The 18156-nt window shown below is 35.5% G+C and overlaps 1 protein-coding gene across 3 annotated transcripts in view; it reads right to left on the bottom strand.

Moving 5' to 3' along the window:
• Positions 1-18156, bottom strand: part of LOC127395154 (nipped-B-like protein) — a 176805-nt gene that overhangs the window by 63089 nt on the left and 95560 nt on the right. For all 3 annotated transcript variants that reach the window (XM_051641622.1, XM_051641625.1, XM_051641623.1), the window contains one exon: positions 11690-13228. In XM_051641622.1, coding sequence (XP_051497582.1) covers positions 11690-13228 — 1539 coding nt within the window. The remainder of the gene's footprint in view (positions 1-11689; positions 13229-18156) is intronic.

An 18156-nucleotide genomic window follows, 5' to 3' on the forward strand; every position in this document is an offset into this window, starting at 1 on the left:
AATTCAATTAAATTTCAAATTCAATTTCAAAACTGTGCCTGAATGTTTCATGATATAATTCTAAGATTGTGATCATTGCTTCAAGGAATTGTTAGAACAGTATTTACTCTTTATTTTCCTTATACTGTGCACAAAGAACATCTCAGTATGATGAAAGGTGATATATTTTAAGTAAGAAAACCCTTAAAAACAAAAAAACTCTGAAACAAGAAACAAAATTCACAGGCTACTACTCTCTTACCTCCTAGGAATATCTATTCTTGCTTTCCTTATTGATTTTGTTCCTGGGGTAGAACACTACTCAGTCTTTACAAGTAAGTCAATGATCACAGTGTTAATTAGACAACAAATAAAAAATTAAAATGCAACTACTTTAAATATTTGTAAATATTGTAAAGTGCTCTATAAGCCGTCTATAAAAGTTTTGTTTCTGTCACAATGTTCCCTGGAACAAGTCTGCTGCATGCCCAGTTTCCTTAGCTGCTGAGGATTGTAAATAACCAAATCCAAAAAGTTTTACTCATGCAGTACAAAGGAGGTAAGCATGACTGCACACGTATGAGCAATTCTGATATACATGGAAAAAGACTCATCATCCCTTCCAAAAAAATTCAGGGAAATTATATACTGTGGGACACTAGTAATGAGCTTGTTAATATTTATTTTACTTTACACTTACGTTGAGTCAGGGCAACCCAATGTTCACTTAATTCCCTTTTTTATAGCTCCATGTTTTATAATAAATGAACCATTTATTTGTTCAGGGTAATATATATAAGAAATACTTAAGAGAATCCAGTTCACCATAAGAATCCAGTCACATGGCAACAAACACTAGGTTACAAAACCCATACTAATGCCTTTTCAGTTTACAGGATACTTTTCACAAATGATTAAAAGAATCTAGAGCACAAAACCATTGGAAAGCATCTACAAAAACATGTATCATCACCTTCAAGTTTTCAATTTGTTTGATAAGTTTGTTAAGACCTTGTACCTACTTTCCTGTTTCCACTTTAATCAGCTACATTTGACTCTAGTTTGCATGGCTTTTTAAATGGCAAAGGAGAAAGCAACTTTACTAACAAGTTGCTTCACAATAAGAGTGCCCCAGTAATCCAAGCTTTCTGAAAAACTGTTCTAATCAACAGAATAACTCAATATTTTGCAATGTGTGTGATCAGCATATACAGTAGGCCTGAAATGGCCATCAGTGTTCTTCAGACAACACTTACACATACTCTCAAAACTGCCACAACTATTAAAAAAAACCAAAAAAAAAGCACAAGAAAAGTGCTATCCTAACCAAATCTTTGTTCCACTGCAAGTAATCTCAATGCTGATGAACTCCACATTAGTGAAACTGAAGGCCGAGTCACAAAGTAGTTGTAAGAACAATTCATCAACAATTCATCTTGAAGAAAGGAAAAGCGTCAGTGGACAAGGGGATATCAGATTGCTTATATGGTTACTTTAAAATATTTGTGACATCAAAATGGCCTGTTTGCACATACTATTGTGGCAAATGAACAAGTGCTTGAAGAAAAACTGCCCCTGAAGTTTGTTTTAAAACTGAGGTTTACATTAATGAAGTCTTTTGCATAAATTAGTCTCCCATAAATATTGCCTTTTCCATTTCTGTGTGCTAATACTTTGCAAAGCATAAGCAAAACTGCAGTTATAATCTCTATATATACCTTGTATTTTAAAATACAACTATTTCCAAATATCAAGACATTATAGAAAAGAACACATAAGGGTCTAAGAGGGAACAATGCCACTTGTTTGGAGTGGGGATATGAATCTTAACTTTGTATTTTACAGTGTTTAGAAATTTAAGTTTACCCACTCCCCACATTCTGGAACTTCTACACTAATGAATTGCCACACATCTTCATTTTTACATTAAAAATAAAAACTTACAGATTATAGCTCAAGTTTGCCCCCCTTCCTCTCCTTTTTTGTCACAGAAGACTTTAACTGCCTACTGGACTCTTCTTATTTTGTTGATAACTAGTATATCCAGTCTTGCTGTTATTCCATAGAGGCCAATCTCACTTTCCTTACATGTACTCTCTGAACATTTGATAGAGGATGTTCCAGTGGTTTGGGGTCTACCTACCTTATGTCTCACCAGATTACTGTCTTAAGTTTCTCAAGTCATTTTGGGTCACCACTATAACTACACTGATAAAACCTCCTGTGCTAAGACATATATAAAGGAAGGAAAGCAGTTTCTTTCTGGATTAGCTCAAACAACCGCCAAACTCTGTGCTAAATCAAATAAAATACACTCTTACTCTCTAACAAGAGTGCCTTCTTTCTTTTTGTTGGATAGCCATGACATTGTAACTACAACAGGACAGACTCAGAGCTTAATTCTACAACAACCACTCATGCAGATAAGGCTCTATTTTAGATTAAGAACTAAAAGAAAAAAAGAGGGGATAAAAGTACTTCCCTACTTTATAAAGATGCTTGGAAAATAAACACACTTTAAAAATAGTTAAGTACTGTTACAGTATAGCACTCAGGCACTACAGTGCAAAGGGCCACATGACTACCTGTGATTGAAGAACAGCTTACTGGTAAAAGCTGAAAATTTTCAGTTATCCCTTAGTGTGCAAATTTTATTATATCTTTTCCACTGTTCTCTCCCTTAGAATGCTCCAGTATGTTCTTTATATCTGAGTCCTTGATCAGAGCCCACCAGCATCATACTCGCCCTGGAAAGTTTTAAGAACAGAAGGGGAAACAGGGAAATAGCAATTCCTCTTTAGAGGAATTTAAGGTATGAGGAAAGTACATCTGCTCATAAAACAGAAGTTCCACTTTTATCTGTTTTCCAGATGAAAAATACCATCAAGATTAATACTGATGACAACAATTTGAGTAATCATCTCCAGCAGCTTTCCTCTTTCTCATTCTCTGACTAAAGTTTGTGGAAGGGTATACAGCTTTATCCTATAAACAGGATATAACTCTCAATTGAGCCCCTTACCCTCGCCTTTTGACTACGTCCATGAAGGGATAACTCCTGAGCTCAGCTCCCACACATGTCTGAAAGAAGGTGGGAGACTGAGATCCCCTCACCACTGCCCAAGGGGCTGTGTCCACAGGATTTGGTGGGAGAGAAGCAGTGTTAGGAATAAGTATGTCCTATATCATTCCATAGAACCTGATTGAACACATCTTTCAAAATAATTTTTCCTCATCTACCCCAATACTGGCACAAAGGGAAGGCTCTCAGCCTCATGCTAAACAAAAGGAGAGGTTCAGTCTCACTGTTTATATTACAGTCTTTAGTTTTGTCCTTTAGAAATGGAACCTGGCCAGATTAGTGGGTCAGAGAAGAATCTGGACACAGCAACGGAATAATTCCATGATGTAGTAGAGGTCACAGGCCCACAGCTAAGCAGCACAGATTCAGAAAGGATTTTGCAATAGCACAAAATACTCTTAGAAGCAAGAAACATTTATTGATAGAGGGAAGAGATTTCCAAAGAGCACTCTGAAGGATCCAGACGAAGAGCAAGGAACATACCCAACACACACTCTCCAAATATGCCAAGAAGCAAGAAGCAAGAGAACTCACATTACATTGGTACCAATTATTTCCTCAAGCTATCCAATTGCTGCAGCAACTCTAGCCACATTTTATACCTTATTGCTATTCACTGACTTCTCATCTTTATAAAAATAGATAAAAGAAGGCTAGAGCAGTCTAGTTTTGCAAGATACTTCGCAAAAAATATAGAAGTACTCAGAGAAAAATGGAGCAAGATCACCAATTGAAATAATTGCTGCACAAAGAACCTCACTTTGTGTCAGGGGATTGCTTTTGGATTTTGCTGTTATTGGTTTTGAACATATGCATTGAAATTTAAGCCAACTCAATGTATTATATTAAAAAGTTAAGGTGTTTTGTACAGTTTCAAAACACAGCATGTAATTTTCCATTACTATGAATGTTTAGAATCTGAAATTTATGACTGATGCATTTTCCCAACCATGTATTCTGCATTAATTCTGTATTTATGTAATTATTCTGTATTAATGTATTAATTTAAAAACTGAGCCATGGGGCCTCACCTAAGAAAAAAGACCTTCATTAAATATAATCAAATTAAACCTATATAATCAATATAATACAACCAAGATTTTTGCAGAGAAGAAGCAAAACAAATACTATAATTTATATCCAATTTGTGATTACAGGCACATCAAGAATATCTGCTTTTACCTTACTCATGGATTCTCAGCCTTTATCACTGAAAATATCACATGAAGCTACTCTTGCTTTGCTCCTTCAAAGTAACTTAATTACATTAACAAGAATAAAAAATGCTGGTATTTTAGCTTTTTAATATAAAATACTACATGAAAGTTGCTCAGAAGATATTTAAACAGTAAGTATATTTAAGGAACCTCTATTTGATGCAAACAACAGTTCAGTAATTTGAAGAACAAAAAAGGTCTCATCCTTTTTTTTTTAATGTTCATTGCTAATATACCTATGGAGCAAAAATAAATTGAATATTTCAAGTAAATAGTTTAAATTTTATTAAACAAAAAGTCACCTAAAATAGTTGAAAAAGTGGAGCAACAGAAAAATTCATTTATCAGAAGCAAATGTGAGGCTTTCCCCTATTTGTATTTTGCAAAATTTACCCTTTGACTGGAAGGAAATTAAAAAAATTTTAATCCCATATCCCTGCACATAAGCCAAGAAATAACATCCATATTTAGATACTTAAGACACATGAACAGGTCTGCATTGTGTATTGTAATGTCAGACAAATTGCTGACCTATATTTTTATGTATTGCAATGCATTGCTGCAAAAATAATTCATGCAAAATAGCTTTAGCTTTTCCCAGAAATAAGAGGAAACTGATCAAGCATTCAAGACCAGGAACCAAAGGCAGTTTCATACTTTCAACAAATTGCTGTGACAAATTGGGTAATAAATTTCTCTCACTTACATGTACTAAAGTAATTTTTCAGAGGTGAACTAATTAAACAATGTACTCCTAAATCTGCAAACAATCATATTTTGAATGAATCAAAATACAATGAAATGAGTAGATTTGGTCAAGGTTATTGTTGCTGCCAGGAACTAGATATGCAAAACTTTTATTATCCAGAGAGCAGTTAAGGACAACTGTGAGAGTAAGAATCAAAATATTTACCTGATTGACAAAGACAAAAATAGAAAAATAATTCAAGCAGACACCGAGCAAAGCAGTGTGTTGAAAATGTCTCTTATTGTACTGGTAACAGATCAACACCAAAAAAAAGGACTCGGGTGTGCAACTGTTGAATTCCTGCTGTCTAGCGATATCAGTTTATCCAACATCTACTCCTGGAAAACTAACACCAAACCGAAGGGACACAATATACAGTACCCACACATATCTATATTCTGGTTCGGTTTGGTGGATTTTTTGGTAGCAGGGGAAAGGTGCCAGGAGTGGCTCCGGTAAAAAGCTGAGAAGCTCCCCCTGCTCCAAACCCAGCCAAGGAACCATTAGAGGGACAATAGATGCCCCTCAGCAATTAACATACGGAAGAATAAACATAATGCCTGAGCAGAGAAGCACATGGGGGAGAAGAGCTGTGCTGGAGGAGGAGAGCGGCGCTGGTGGTTGGTGAGGAAGAAAGGGAAGAAGGTGCCCTAGCAGAAGTTTCCCTGGTGAGATGGCAGCTGTGCCCCTGCACTCATGGAGGAACGTGGTGGAACATTCCCTGAAGGCACCAGGAGGGGTGAACTTGGCCAGTGGACTTGGATGTTGTGGCCAGAAGATTTGCTGCCAGTGGACTCTGATTACACAGCTTTGGAACACCCCGACACCAGGGGAGTTTGTTCCCCCAAGCACCCTGTGACTCTGTGAGAAGCCCACGCTGGAGCAGCTTGCTCCGGACCTCGTGGGAAGGACTCATGAAGGAGAGGTTCGTGGAGGACTCTCTCCCATGGGAGGGACCCCATGGGGAAGCAGGGAAGGACTGTGAGGAATCCTTCTTCCTGAGGAGGAAGGAGCAGCAGGAACCACCAGCCCGGGAACTGACTCCAAACCCCATCCTCATCCCCCTGTGCCGCTGGGGAGAAGGAGGGAGAGAAACTGGGAACAAAGGGATTTGGGCCTGGGAAGAAGGGAGGGGTGGGGTAACATATGCAAGCCCTGCTCTTTGTGTTGTCTGTGTCCTGTGTGTGTTTGATTAGTGTGAAATTATAGTATTATTTTTTCCCCAAGTTGAGTCTGTTTTGCCCGGGACCTTAACTGGTGAAGAACCCTCCTGGGCCTTTGTCTTGACCCCAGAGCTTTGTCCTCCTCATCCCAGAGTGTGTGTGTGAAGGGGAGTTGAGTGAGCGTCCATGTGGCTGATTCTTTGTTGTGTTGGGCCCCAACCATGACAATCTCAAAATTTTTTTTGGGATATGACAGATGCACCATGCCTAAAAAAATCCATGCTAGAGAACTGAGATCTTCCTAGACTATTGGATTTAAATGGTTATATATAGCTTTGGTTTGGCTTTTATCTAAACAATGCCTGGAAAATGTTTCAAACTATGAACCTGTTTAGTCCAGAAAGGAGGAAAAATTCAATTAGGTCTAAATGGACAGAGCGTATATTAAAATGGATCCTCTGCAAACCCAACGTATCTTTAAATACTTCTAATGCCTCTTCTAGACTGGTTAAGTTGAAAAGAGGTAGTCACTAAGATCTCAGAAAAGAGGAAAACCAGGAAGGTTGTAGAATTCTTATGTAAGTGATGTTTTTTCCACAAATTCAGTTAAATTTAAAATTCAAGAGAAGCTTTAAAGACTTCAGCTGAAAAGAATAACAATAAACTCCTTGCTGTAAACAATGAAATATACCCTTTACTTCTCTAAAATGTGGTATAATTTACTAGAGAACTTCAGAGAAAGTTATGAGATGATTGATCAACCTGGGACTGCATTCACATGCAAGATGCTTAGTGGGTTATTACTCTGGCCTTCCCACATGCAAATACAGTTGCTACCAGGAACTCTTAAGAGACTGATTCAAAATTTCAGATTTGTGGAATTACAGACTTACACAATGGTTATCTTCACAAAAGCACAATCTGAGTTGGAGCCTTTTCCTTTCCAAAGGAAATATGCTTTTAGTCCATTTATTTCCTTGCAGCACAGCTGCTTGCCCTGTTGATTTTAGTGAGTACAACAGTACGTCAGTTTCAAGAGATTGTTATTTTTAAAATAAATTTGAAATTAACTCTAAAGTTTTCTTAATGAGTTAATATCCATTTTTCTCAAACGTTTGCCAATTTTGTCTTTGTAGAAGACCTATATATGAAGGATTCAAACAAATGTTTAAAATTGATACTCCTTTTTTGTCTACAGTTTTCAGCTTTACCAAAAAGTATTGGTGATTAGCTCTGCTATGCTGCCCAGAAGTTGGCTCACTGAGCCAACACAACCTGGACATGGCTTTCCATCCTGGAATACTCCCTTTCTTGTCACTCCTACCTAGAAGATGAGCATCTAATTAATTACACTGCTTCACAAGTGAGACTGTTTCCAGCAGTGCTAGAACTCAAAGATGGACCATCATGTAACACAAATGTCTTAGAATTTTACACTGCTACAACCTACCACTGACTACAAATTATACTTATTATAGGCTCTGAAAGTCATCTGAAATTAAAAAAAAAACAAAACACAATCGCACAAGCATAGAACACAGAAAAATCTAGAAGCACTGTTTTAAATCTACAACGATGATTAAGCAGCAGTAAATTTTATAGTTGCACCTGTAAAAATATGAAGAGGACCTTTGAAGAAATGGCAAATCTTCACTCAAATTTCAGATTATAGCATCAGAGAACATAGCATATTTAGGAAGACTAGAAGTGAGCAATGAAAATCTGTGTTTAAAGTTCTGTGCTGTACAGATAATTAAATCCTATAATAATATTTTACACAATGAAGGAGTAGCATTCGGCATTAGATTCTGCAGTGAAATTATCACGTGTTTTTTTAAAAAAACAACAATCTTTTTAGGTGATATTTGAAGACCCAAAAGGTGTTTCTGCACAAGTCTTAAAAAACACGCACTCATTTTTCCTAGAACTAAAACTTGCATTACATATATGGTGCTTATTTTGGAATGTCAATCCTTCAAATATTTTCTAAACCTACTCAGACATCTCCTTAACACAGTTACCATTTCTTTTATATCTTAACAATCATGTACTATGGCTATCCTATTAATATAATAACAACATTTCAAACCTGTCTATAAAATGTGATTAAAATGTTACTTTTGGTTTTTACAGTACAATGCAAGGCTTATCCACATGCACAATAAAGGTATGATTTTCAAATTTGAAGTTTACTGAAATAATGCAAAAGTTGCATACATTATCAGTATAGATAGCACTAATTTTAGTTTAAAACAAGTCAATTTTACTGAGTTTTATAATGAATGGGCACTAGTCCCTTAAGACAGAATTACTATCTAAATGATGTTTTGAACTAGCTAAACTAATCCTATTTTAAACTGGATTTCAGATAAATTACAGCAGTTATGATGTACGTGAAAAAGCCAAGAGAAGACATTTTCTTGGGAAAGGAAAAAAAAAGGACAAGAAATACAAGGAGGTAAAAGAAGGAAAGATAAAGCAAAATATACTAAGCTACATGGAATGAGAGGGATGTGAGAAGTGGTGGAATAATGCTAAAAGGCAACACTAGAAAATATTTGCTACAATCTATTAAGAAATATGGGATGAAGTAAATAAAGAATGTTTATGAAAATTACATCTCCTAGTGGAAATTACATTAATATTTTCTCTATCAGTCAGTTTTCACAAATAGACTTTGACTTATGAAGAGATACCTTTATGAATTATAAACCTTTTAAAACTCTGGAGTTCACCTAATTATTTAACATACTTATTTAACATATATCCTAGAAAGTAGGGTACCAGGAAGTTGGGTAAAAAAAAACAAAAAAAAAACAACTCATGAAAATCTGAAGTTCAAAGACACTTTCGCCAAAATCTACCTGGCTGAACACTCACAACTTGATTTGTAAAAGAAACATAGTTACAACATTATTCTTTTCACAAAACTTATTTATAGCATCATTGTAAGAATCTTATTCTAGATACAATAGCAAAGAGACTGATCAGATTCAAACATATTTTTTTCCCCTGGAAAATATGTTCCAAGTTATTTCAGAATATGTAAGAAATATATGACTTCAGTGTCATGGTGTGAGCCAGGATGAAGTAAATTTTCTTTTTACTGACTTTTTTTTCTTCAGCGAACTCTTTTAAGCAGCACACAAGTTTTCCAGCTAGTGGACTGATAATGCCTGGATGTTTATAATTACTGCTGAGAGACCGAGGACACTTGGCTCTGCTTATTGAATCTACTGTTTTAGATACTAAAGGAGCAGAAGACTCGTATCTACAACCCTCCCATAGGGAGGAGCGGTCTAGACACATGGCAAAATCAGCAAATCAAAGTATTCCATTCCATATATCTACATAACTCTCAGTAAAAAGTCAGGGATCACAGAAGTCAAGCCCTTCTTCTTCCTTCTCTTCCGTCCATGGCCAGGGTTCGGGGAGGACTCCATCTGTCCATCACCGTTGATCCCTAGGCCTGTGCATTCCTGACCCTCATAACTCTCCCCATAGCTCCTGTCTGCTCTGCTACTCTCTCTGGCAGCACTCCGGGACATTTTGGAACTGCTCACAGCTCAGGAGAGTGCCAGGGGGAGCTGCTGGGAGTAGGGAGAGGTGATAGGGGTGTTGCACATTCCTGAACACATTTGTTTATATTTGTACATATTTTCTTCTTATCATTAGCATTTTAATTAAAGCTGTCTAGTTTAGTTTTCAATCCGGAATGTCTCTCTCCTTATTCTCTCTCTCCTTCCTTACCTGGGTGGGAGGGGAAGGGGATCGAGAGCAGTGACCATTCAGAAAACACAAAACACATAAAGACATTGCAGAAAAGTTATAAGTCTGACTTTAAAATGAATGCATTGCTCATGTAACACAGCTATTAGAGTTATCCCAATTGGATAAGAGTAATTAAAACCTTTAAACATTACTAAAATAAACTATAAAAATAACCAGATACAATACAGACTACAAAAAAGTCTACTTCAGAAACATTTTTAAAAGCATACATACACTGTATACGGCTCTGAGGGTTCTAAAAATTACTTATTTTTGGCACATAAAATTGTGTGAATTCAAAGTCTATCCTTTAGAGACTAGAGTTGAATTCCATCAGAAAGTTTTCAGTATTCCCTATCAAGAACATAAGTTTCATCTGAAATCTTTAGACTAAACTGACAGCAAAGATGTCATAATTTTATGTCTGACTCTAGATACCTATTATTATTAGAAATGGAAATTTTGCCTGTTCTGAACCTCAAAAGTGGAGATAGGAAATGTTCATATTTCCAGAATAAAGATAAAATATTTAACAAGGAAGCTAATATTTACAAATAAGTAATAATCATCCTGAATTATTAAGTTTTTAATAGTAAATACAATCAGGTTAGTAGATAGAGACGTAGCACAATAAATTAATTATACAGATTATCAACTCTGTACACATGCACACAAATATAGTTATACCTTCACAAAGATGATTTCAACATCATTTTTTATCAAATCAACCTTGTAAGAAAACATTTTAATCTTGAGTTCATAAGCAATGATATACCTGGAACTGCATTCATAAATAATCCTGTATACAGCTGAAATACTCGTCCCTGCCACTGTTTTTGAGATATGACAGCTCTATAAACATAACTATGTAAGAAAATTTAAATGCTTTAAATGCTAAACATTAAAAAAAGGAACCCTGACCAGTTAGTAACATTAATTTAACAAAGTGAAATTATAGCGCCAAGAAGAAAAGTAATCTTATTTAAAAAAACAAAAAAAAAGTTAAATTTGCAGAAGAGACAATCAGTCAAATATCTAACCTACAAACTATTCTGAATAATTTCCTGTTGATATTACTAATTTGAAAATGCCAGCCAATTGTTTACCAGTTCCTTTCCTTTTTCAGCATACACTGGACCCTAGAGACAAATTCTCCTAAATTCCCCTAAATACAGAACCTTTTTGCAAGCTTATTGTCACGCAGCCTAAACTGTGGAGGCTTGCCAACAAAGTTGTATTTATAGCTGTGGGAAAGAGGCATATGGGACTTTGCAACTGCCTTCTTATTTCATTACAACAAAACATTCCTTGGAAAACCACATTTAATTTCCAATAAAAAATATAAAAGAATCTTAGGGCTTGTATATATAGTATTTTCCACCACTTCAGCTACACTGATTTAGCTACAGTAGTACCAGTCCCTTATACAGACATACTGAAACCTGTTTAAAACTTTCACATAGCAGTTATGTTTAACTAGATAAATTATCAGATTAAACTAATGTAGCTGGCTTAAGACTATTTAAGTGTCCCCACATTAGGAACTTTCATTGGAGTAAACAAATCACTTCAGTTATACTGTAGCAAAATTTCCAGTAACAACAATCCTATAGACAAGTTTCACTTTTTTCCCCAAACATTTGCATTTAATTTCTAACCATAGGAGTACCAAATCTAAAAGAACAGGAGTGTACAAGATATCATGAAATTAACATTCAAAAAATCTTACCTTTATTAGATTTGGATGACTTGTTCTTGTTAGGTTTACAACAAGAGCCCCTTGATTTATCTTCTCTATCCTTAATAAATTTCTGCACATCATCCAATGAAAGTTTTTGAAGGACAACTACAGGCTTAGCTCCTTTATTTAGATCTTCAACTAGCCCAATCTTCTCTACTTTGTCCTTGTGTTCACCTTTAAATTCAGTTTTCCTTGACTCCTGAGTGACATTACCATCTTTATCACGTTTGATTTTTGGAATGACAAAATGTTTCAATGCATTAGATCTTGCCCCCAATAAATAACTGGGAAACTCTGCTTTATTGTCAGCATGTGCTTTATTACTATCTACTTTACTCTTACTACCATCTGTCCTTTGTTCATCCTTGATGTTGGATGATTTAAAACCAGGTTTATCAGGTCTTGATTTACTAGAATCTCCTTTTCCTTCCTGTTTAATGCGAGGGCTGTCAGATCTTGATTTCTGATCCCCAGAACAAAACCTCTCCCTTGATTCACCAGACTCATGTCTATGTTTCCTTTCAAATTTCTCAATTTTTGAACCATCAGATTTAATACCATGCTTAGAATCATGTTCATTTTTGTTTGAGGATCTCAAATATTCAGGTCTTCTAATCTTGGATGGATCTCCTCTGTATCTCTCTGACTCCTCCCTATTCTCAGATCTTTGTTTAAGGTTATCAAGGTCACGTCTCTGTGTATCAGAAAGTGAACGCACATCAGGCCTTTGTTTTGTTGGATCAGCTCTACTTTCAGATTTTATCCTTGAAGTATCAGATTTCACATCTAGTTTATGCCTAGATATTTCAGTTTTCTTATCTGACAATGGTTTACTCAAGTCCTTCCTGTTATCATGTCTATGTTTCAGCATTTCGGGCCTGCCTTCACTCTTCTGTTTCAGCATTTCAGGCCTGCCTTCACACTTTTGTTTTGGCATTTCGGGCCTCTGCCTTATTTCCTGCTTGCCATTATTTTGTTTTTCCTCATTTTGTTTCATCTCCATTTGCCTGCTCTCGTTATGTTTTGATTCTGTCTGTCTGTTCTCATTGTGTTTCACTTCCATTTGTCTGCTTTCATGCTTGCTTTCATGTTTAGCTTCTACCTGTTTGTTCTCATTGTGTTTACTTTCCAACCGTCTGCTCACATTATGCTGAAATTCCGTTTGCCTGTTTTCATTTTGCTGGATATCTGTTTTTTGACCTTCAAAGTCTGACTTTTTCCTAAAAATCTCAGGATGATTTTCGGGTTTAAATTTAAGAACTCCAGCAGTGTCTTCTTGGGGAACACACACAAAACCATCATTATACTGCTTAATTTCTTCAGGTTTTTTGATAGTGTCCAAATCCTGAGTTACTGTTGCTTGAGAGTCCGCTCTTCCTGCTTGCTGCAGATCAATACTAACCATCAACGCTGGCCTTGCCCCATTTCCTGCAGAACCTGTCTCCTGGGAAGCTGCCTTATTTCCTCCAGTAGCACCTCCAGACTCCTGTGGTTTGTTTTCTTGTTTTCGCTTCTTCAGAGGTTTATCTGCAAATTAAAAGAGAAAAATCACAAATGCTATATATAGAAACAGGTAATTGCCCAAGAAAACATGTCCACTACCCTCCACCCCCACCAATTAATCCTCCACAGCATGTATGTGCACATACAACAAAACCCATTAAATTTAAAAGCAAGAATAGAACTTCTCTACATAATACTTTTTAATGTATTCAGACTATCGTTCATTGTCAGTCTACCACAGGTGCCAATTAATAATTAAAAAGACACTCTCAAAACATGAAATCAAAGTCCCTGTAAAATTCCCAAGAGAACCATCTAATAAAGCAGCTGCAACACATAAGGAGAAAAAAAAATAATGAATTTACACTTGAAGCAAGTTTTGAGGAATACTACTATAAAAATTATCTTCTGCAGATTCAGTCTGCTTCATTCTACATGAACTAAGTAAGGAACTGCAATTATTAAGACAGATGTTCTCCCTACTTGTTTCAGTGCATCAGTTGGACTTCACACATTATAGCCAGGGAACACACGAACAATGAACAAAAATTATTAAAATAACTCCAACACTCCATGCTTCTCTTTGAAACAAGGAGTATATAAAGAGTTGGAGTCTATATCATAACACGTATATATTAGGTGGGGGGCTTAAAAAGAGTAAAAATTAGTATTTTCCCTTTGCAACCATAATGCTTTTCATGGATGAAATAAGTAGTTCAGTTATAATTTTATGAAGTGTCAAGAGCTTGACTCCACAATTATCCTTTCAGTTCACACTAAGAAAAAAAAATCATTAAGACTAGAATACAGAAAAGTAAGAATTGAGCCGACCACACACCTTGTAATTTGGTAGAAGTAATGGAAATGCGAAGCATCAAAAAGAGTATGTTCTACTCATTTAAAATAAAAACTATTTATATTACCAACATGGTACTCTAAAATAATTTTCTGCCATGAAACTCAAAAGCCCTACCTGCATTAAGGCTTATATTCTCATTTGTCAACTATCATTTTGTAATTTGTCAAAAAAAGCAATTACTTTCTCTATAATCAGGGAATACGACTTTAAGTCTACATAAAGTAATAGGTTGGAAAGTCTGTTGCAGATCTATTGTCAAAACATCTAGACCACAAATGCAATATAAGAAAAATAACTTATTTTGTGCCTAGATTTGTGGTGCTTTATTACCAGATGTAATGAGCCAACCTCTCAAATTGTAAACCAGAATTATAACATGACTTCTAATTTCTTCTATACTTGTAGAAGATTATTATTCAAAATAATTAAAACTTTCAAGGATCAACTCCAAAATTAACATTAGAACACAGTAACAAGTAGTAACATGGTCAATTCCAGTGATGTAAAGAGGTTTGTGGGTTTTTTCCAACATTTTCATTCTGAAATCTATTTGTACATCTCTAACTTCCTAAAACTAAAAATCATGTACAACATTTAACGGCTGGAAGACAGTAAAGACAGATATAATAAACTCTGTAGAGAAAATGGTCAACTTTTTTCAAAGTTCAACAAATCCTGTAGGAATGCCTGCCAACTTTATGGTAGACATGTGAAGCAAAATAAATTTGCCAAATCGAAGGTGCAGCTTTTTAGCATGGCAATTTTTGGTTTTTTTTGTACAACAACTGTTGGATTAATGTGAGCTTATATAGATTAACTTCCCTACACAACTTATTAAAACAAATGTATTTTTTGGAAACTTTCATGCAGTGACAAAAATTATTTTTCTCCCTGTGACTAGGAGGGTTTTGACCTCACAGAGCTTCATGGTAGGTCTTAGGAATGGCCATGAAGTAGAAGATTCCAGACTGATAAATTTCATATTATATTTTCTCTTTTAAACATATACATTAATATACATACATACACATATCACTACCTTATTAAAACTCTTCAAATTTTAAAACACAAATTGATAAACTTGTGTTCTTAGGAAAAAGTCAGGCAGCTTTTTCATGTTAACCCAGAAATGTCAGCCACACTGCAAAAGTCCTGTAAAGCTCTGATGGTGTATCTAACAGTAGCATTTAAGACATTACTGTTACCAGTTATCTGCTCCATTCCTTTAACTGAGGTTTTACCTGTAGCAGAAGGGAACACACATACACATTTCCACAAGTGCGTTTAATTGTCCAGTGCATCAGTGAAGATGGCTTGCATTAACCTATCAGACTGAACAAATCAGCTAAGAGCCAAGCAAACGTTTCCTTCTGCTACCCCTAGTATAGGAGCAAGGCCAGGAACTGTGATGCCTTTAACTGCTGGATCAATTAAAACTCACCTTTCAGAGCCCTCATGCTGTGGGCTCCAAGATTAAACAATCAAAACAATTCAGGTAGGACCAAATTTCTCTCTTGAACTTCCATAACTGACCAGGCTCAAAATGCTGCTCTTCATTATCATCCAAAACGTCAAATTGTAAGTTGAGAAAATATAAATAGATGATCACATCACAACTTGGCATATTCCCTCTAAATACAGAGCTCTTCTGATGCATCTTCTTCATTTCTCTTGACAACTGAGTACTGATGTTTTAGTAATTTATAACCACAACCTCTTGTCTGAGAAGAAAGGGATGCCTTCAGAGTTTTCTTTTTCTAAATGGCAAAGGTGATTGCAGACAGAGTTACAGATTACTCACAGATTTCTTCATATTTCTAGTGCATCTTGATGGCAATCCTCCGAATTAGATTTGATCATTACTGTTTTGCTTCTATGAGATTTCTGGATCTAGGACAACAAAGCTAGCCCAAGTATATGAAAATATCAGGTTGAACTAGGGCATTAAAGGTAAGATGAGCACATAGTGTTACTATCTTCATCAAGCATAATTGGGCTTCAAGGGCTTTATTAAATCTTGAACTCACTTTGAACTATATGAGAATAATCAACAGAGTATCAGAGAAGTCAGGGGAGAGTAATTAACCTCGGAAAACAGATGTCTTCAGGTCTTCTCTTTTACAATCAAATATATGTAAGTTTGCATAAATCTGCCTTGTTAAGGCATGACTCCCAAGATCCCTTAGGGTCTTAATGAAGATATGAATTTAGGAACTTTTACAAAACTTATTAAAATTTACTTCATGTCCTTCAAAGGCATCAGTAGCCAAGCTTCATCCACTTCATTCTATAGATAGTAGAATTTATTATCAGGATCTAGGACTTTGTCAAAATATCAGACTAATATTTTTTTTCACGTCCTGCAGACCTAGGTTCAAAGCTTGCCACAGTTCTGAACAGGTAGGTTCACAAGCTCTTGAGACTAATAAACTGTGATCAGGATCTTTTTGCTGCACTCTTTTTAGCAGTTTTCGTAATAAAAGGAATATGTAGTAAACCACAGAAGAGCTTTCTGACTATATTAGAGATCAGGTATCCAAGTTTGTTGTTTTCAGATTATTTTCTTTTTAGAAACATTATTCATTCCTCCCCTTCCCAAGAATGTAAAAACATCTAAAATGTATCTACATTTTGTTCAATTCCTTGAACAAATTTATGACAGTTTAGAGTACAGTCTGATCCCAGTTATTTTCCTATGTATGCATTCTTTTGGCTTGGCAAATGTGCATGGATGTTCTCTTTACATTGCGACATGCTCACCAAAAGGCAGTAACTTGGTACTCAAAAAAGGATCATAACCTACCTTATTCTAAAAAATAGCAGAAATGTTCTGAAAAATTAAATGGGTCACTGTGGTGCAAGAAACAAAATACTACAGGAACCACAAGTTTGAAATGGAAAAAAAAGTTAGCTGGATTTCCAAGCAGTTATGTCTCACCTGTCCTGTTATGAACAGTATTCCTGGAGACAAGTTGTGGACTTCATCTTTGGAAATATCTGTGTGTCAAAACAGCGAGTACTTTCAGATTTAGAAATTAATTAATTATTGCAGAACGTTTGTGCAAAAACACATTGCACTGGAATAACCACAGATAACTTTGAATACATTTCTGCTGAAACTGCAAGTCAATCACAATTTGATGAATATCCACCCTGAAAACAGATATGCTTGGAAGCTGAGCAAGCATTAGGGAGAGCATCTGGATGGATGAAGGGAGCTGTATTAAAGAAGTATCTCCATTCTTCCATTTATTCTGAAACCTTTCCAAAGCAGCAGCCAGAACATCACTAGTGTTGAAGTCTCTGATGGTGCTTTCTTGCAAAACCGATGATTGTCTTAAGTCCCAGATTAAACTCTTTCAGCAAATGAGTATAATAAGACAATAGCCTACAAACTTTGGGAATTGCTTGTCTTAGCAAACTGAAATGGCCCTTTTGTAAATACATGTGAAAAGGTAATAAGTCTAAATAAGAACCACATGCATGGTTGCTGAGCTTTGTTTTAGCAGAATGACAACACTTTGCTCTATTAATACTGTTTGATAGACGTTAAAATCCATAGATTTCTAAATCATCTTGAATGATCATGAAGATACAACAGATAAATTACCAATTCCCCATTTACACGTTGTAAGGAATTCAGTTAGACACTTCATTTCCATGTGAATGTACTCTTCTTCAGAACCAGAAAGAAGATTGTTCCTCTAACACTGAACTCTGGATGAACCATTTTGATGACTCCAGAACAAACTTTTTTTTTTAAAGCATATCAATTTAGAGTTTAATAATTTAAAGCCCTACTACTCTTCAGAGATTATTGGGATATGCTTCCATTCATTTGAAATACTGCTTATTTGCATTACTTAAATCAGCAAGGAATAATTTTATAGCAAATATACCAGTCCTAAGCAATTATTACTTATTGTCAAACTTTCAATTATTTAACATCAAAGACAAATCAGTCAGAGGCCAACTACAAGTTATTTTATTTAAGCTAACAGTCAAGACTAGGAATTTTTAACAAATAACACATAACCATATGCCTAAATAAATCTATGTTTACTGACAATTGTTTTCTTTTCTTAGTTATTTT

This window comes from Apus apus, chromosome W (genome assembly GCF_020740795.1).
Source record: "Apus apus isolate bApuApu2 chromosome W, bApuApu2.pri.cur, whole genome shotgun sequence".
NCBI classification, from domain to species: domain Eukaryota; kingdom Metazoa; phylum Chordata; class Aves; order Apodiformes; family Apodidae; genus Apus; species Apus apus.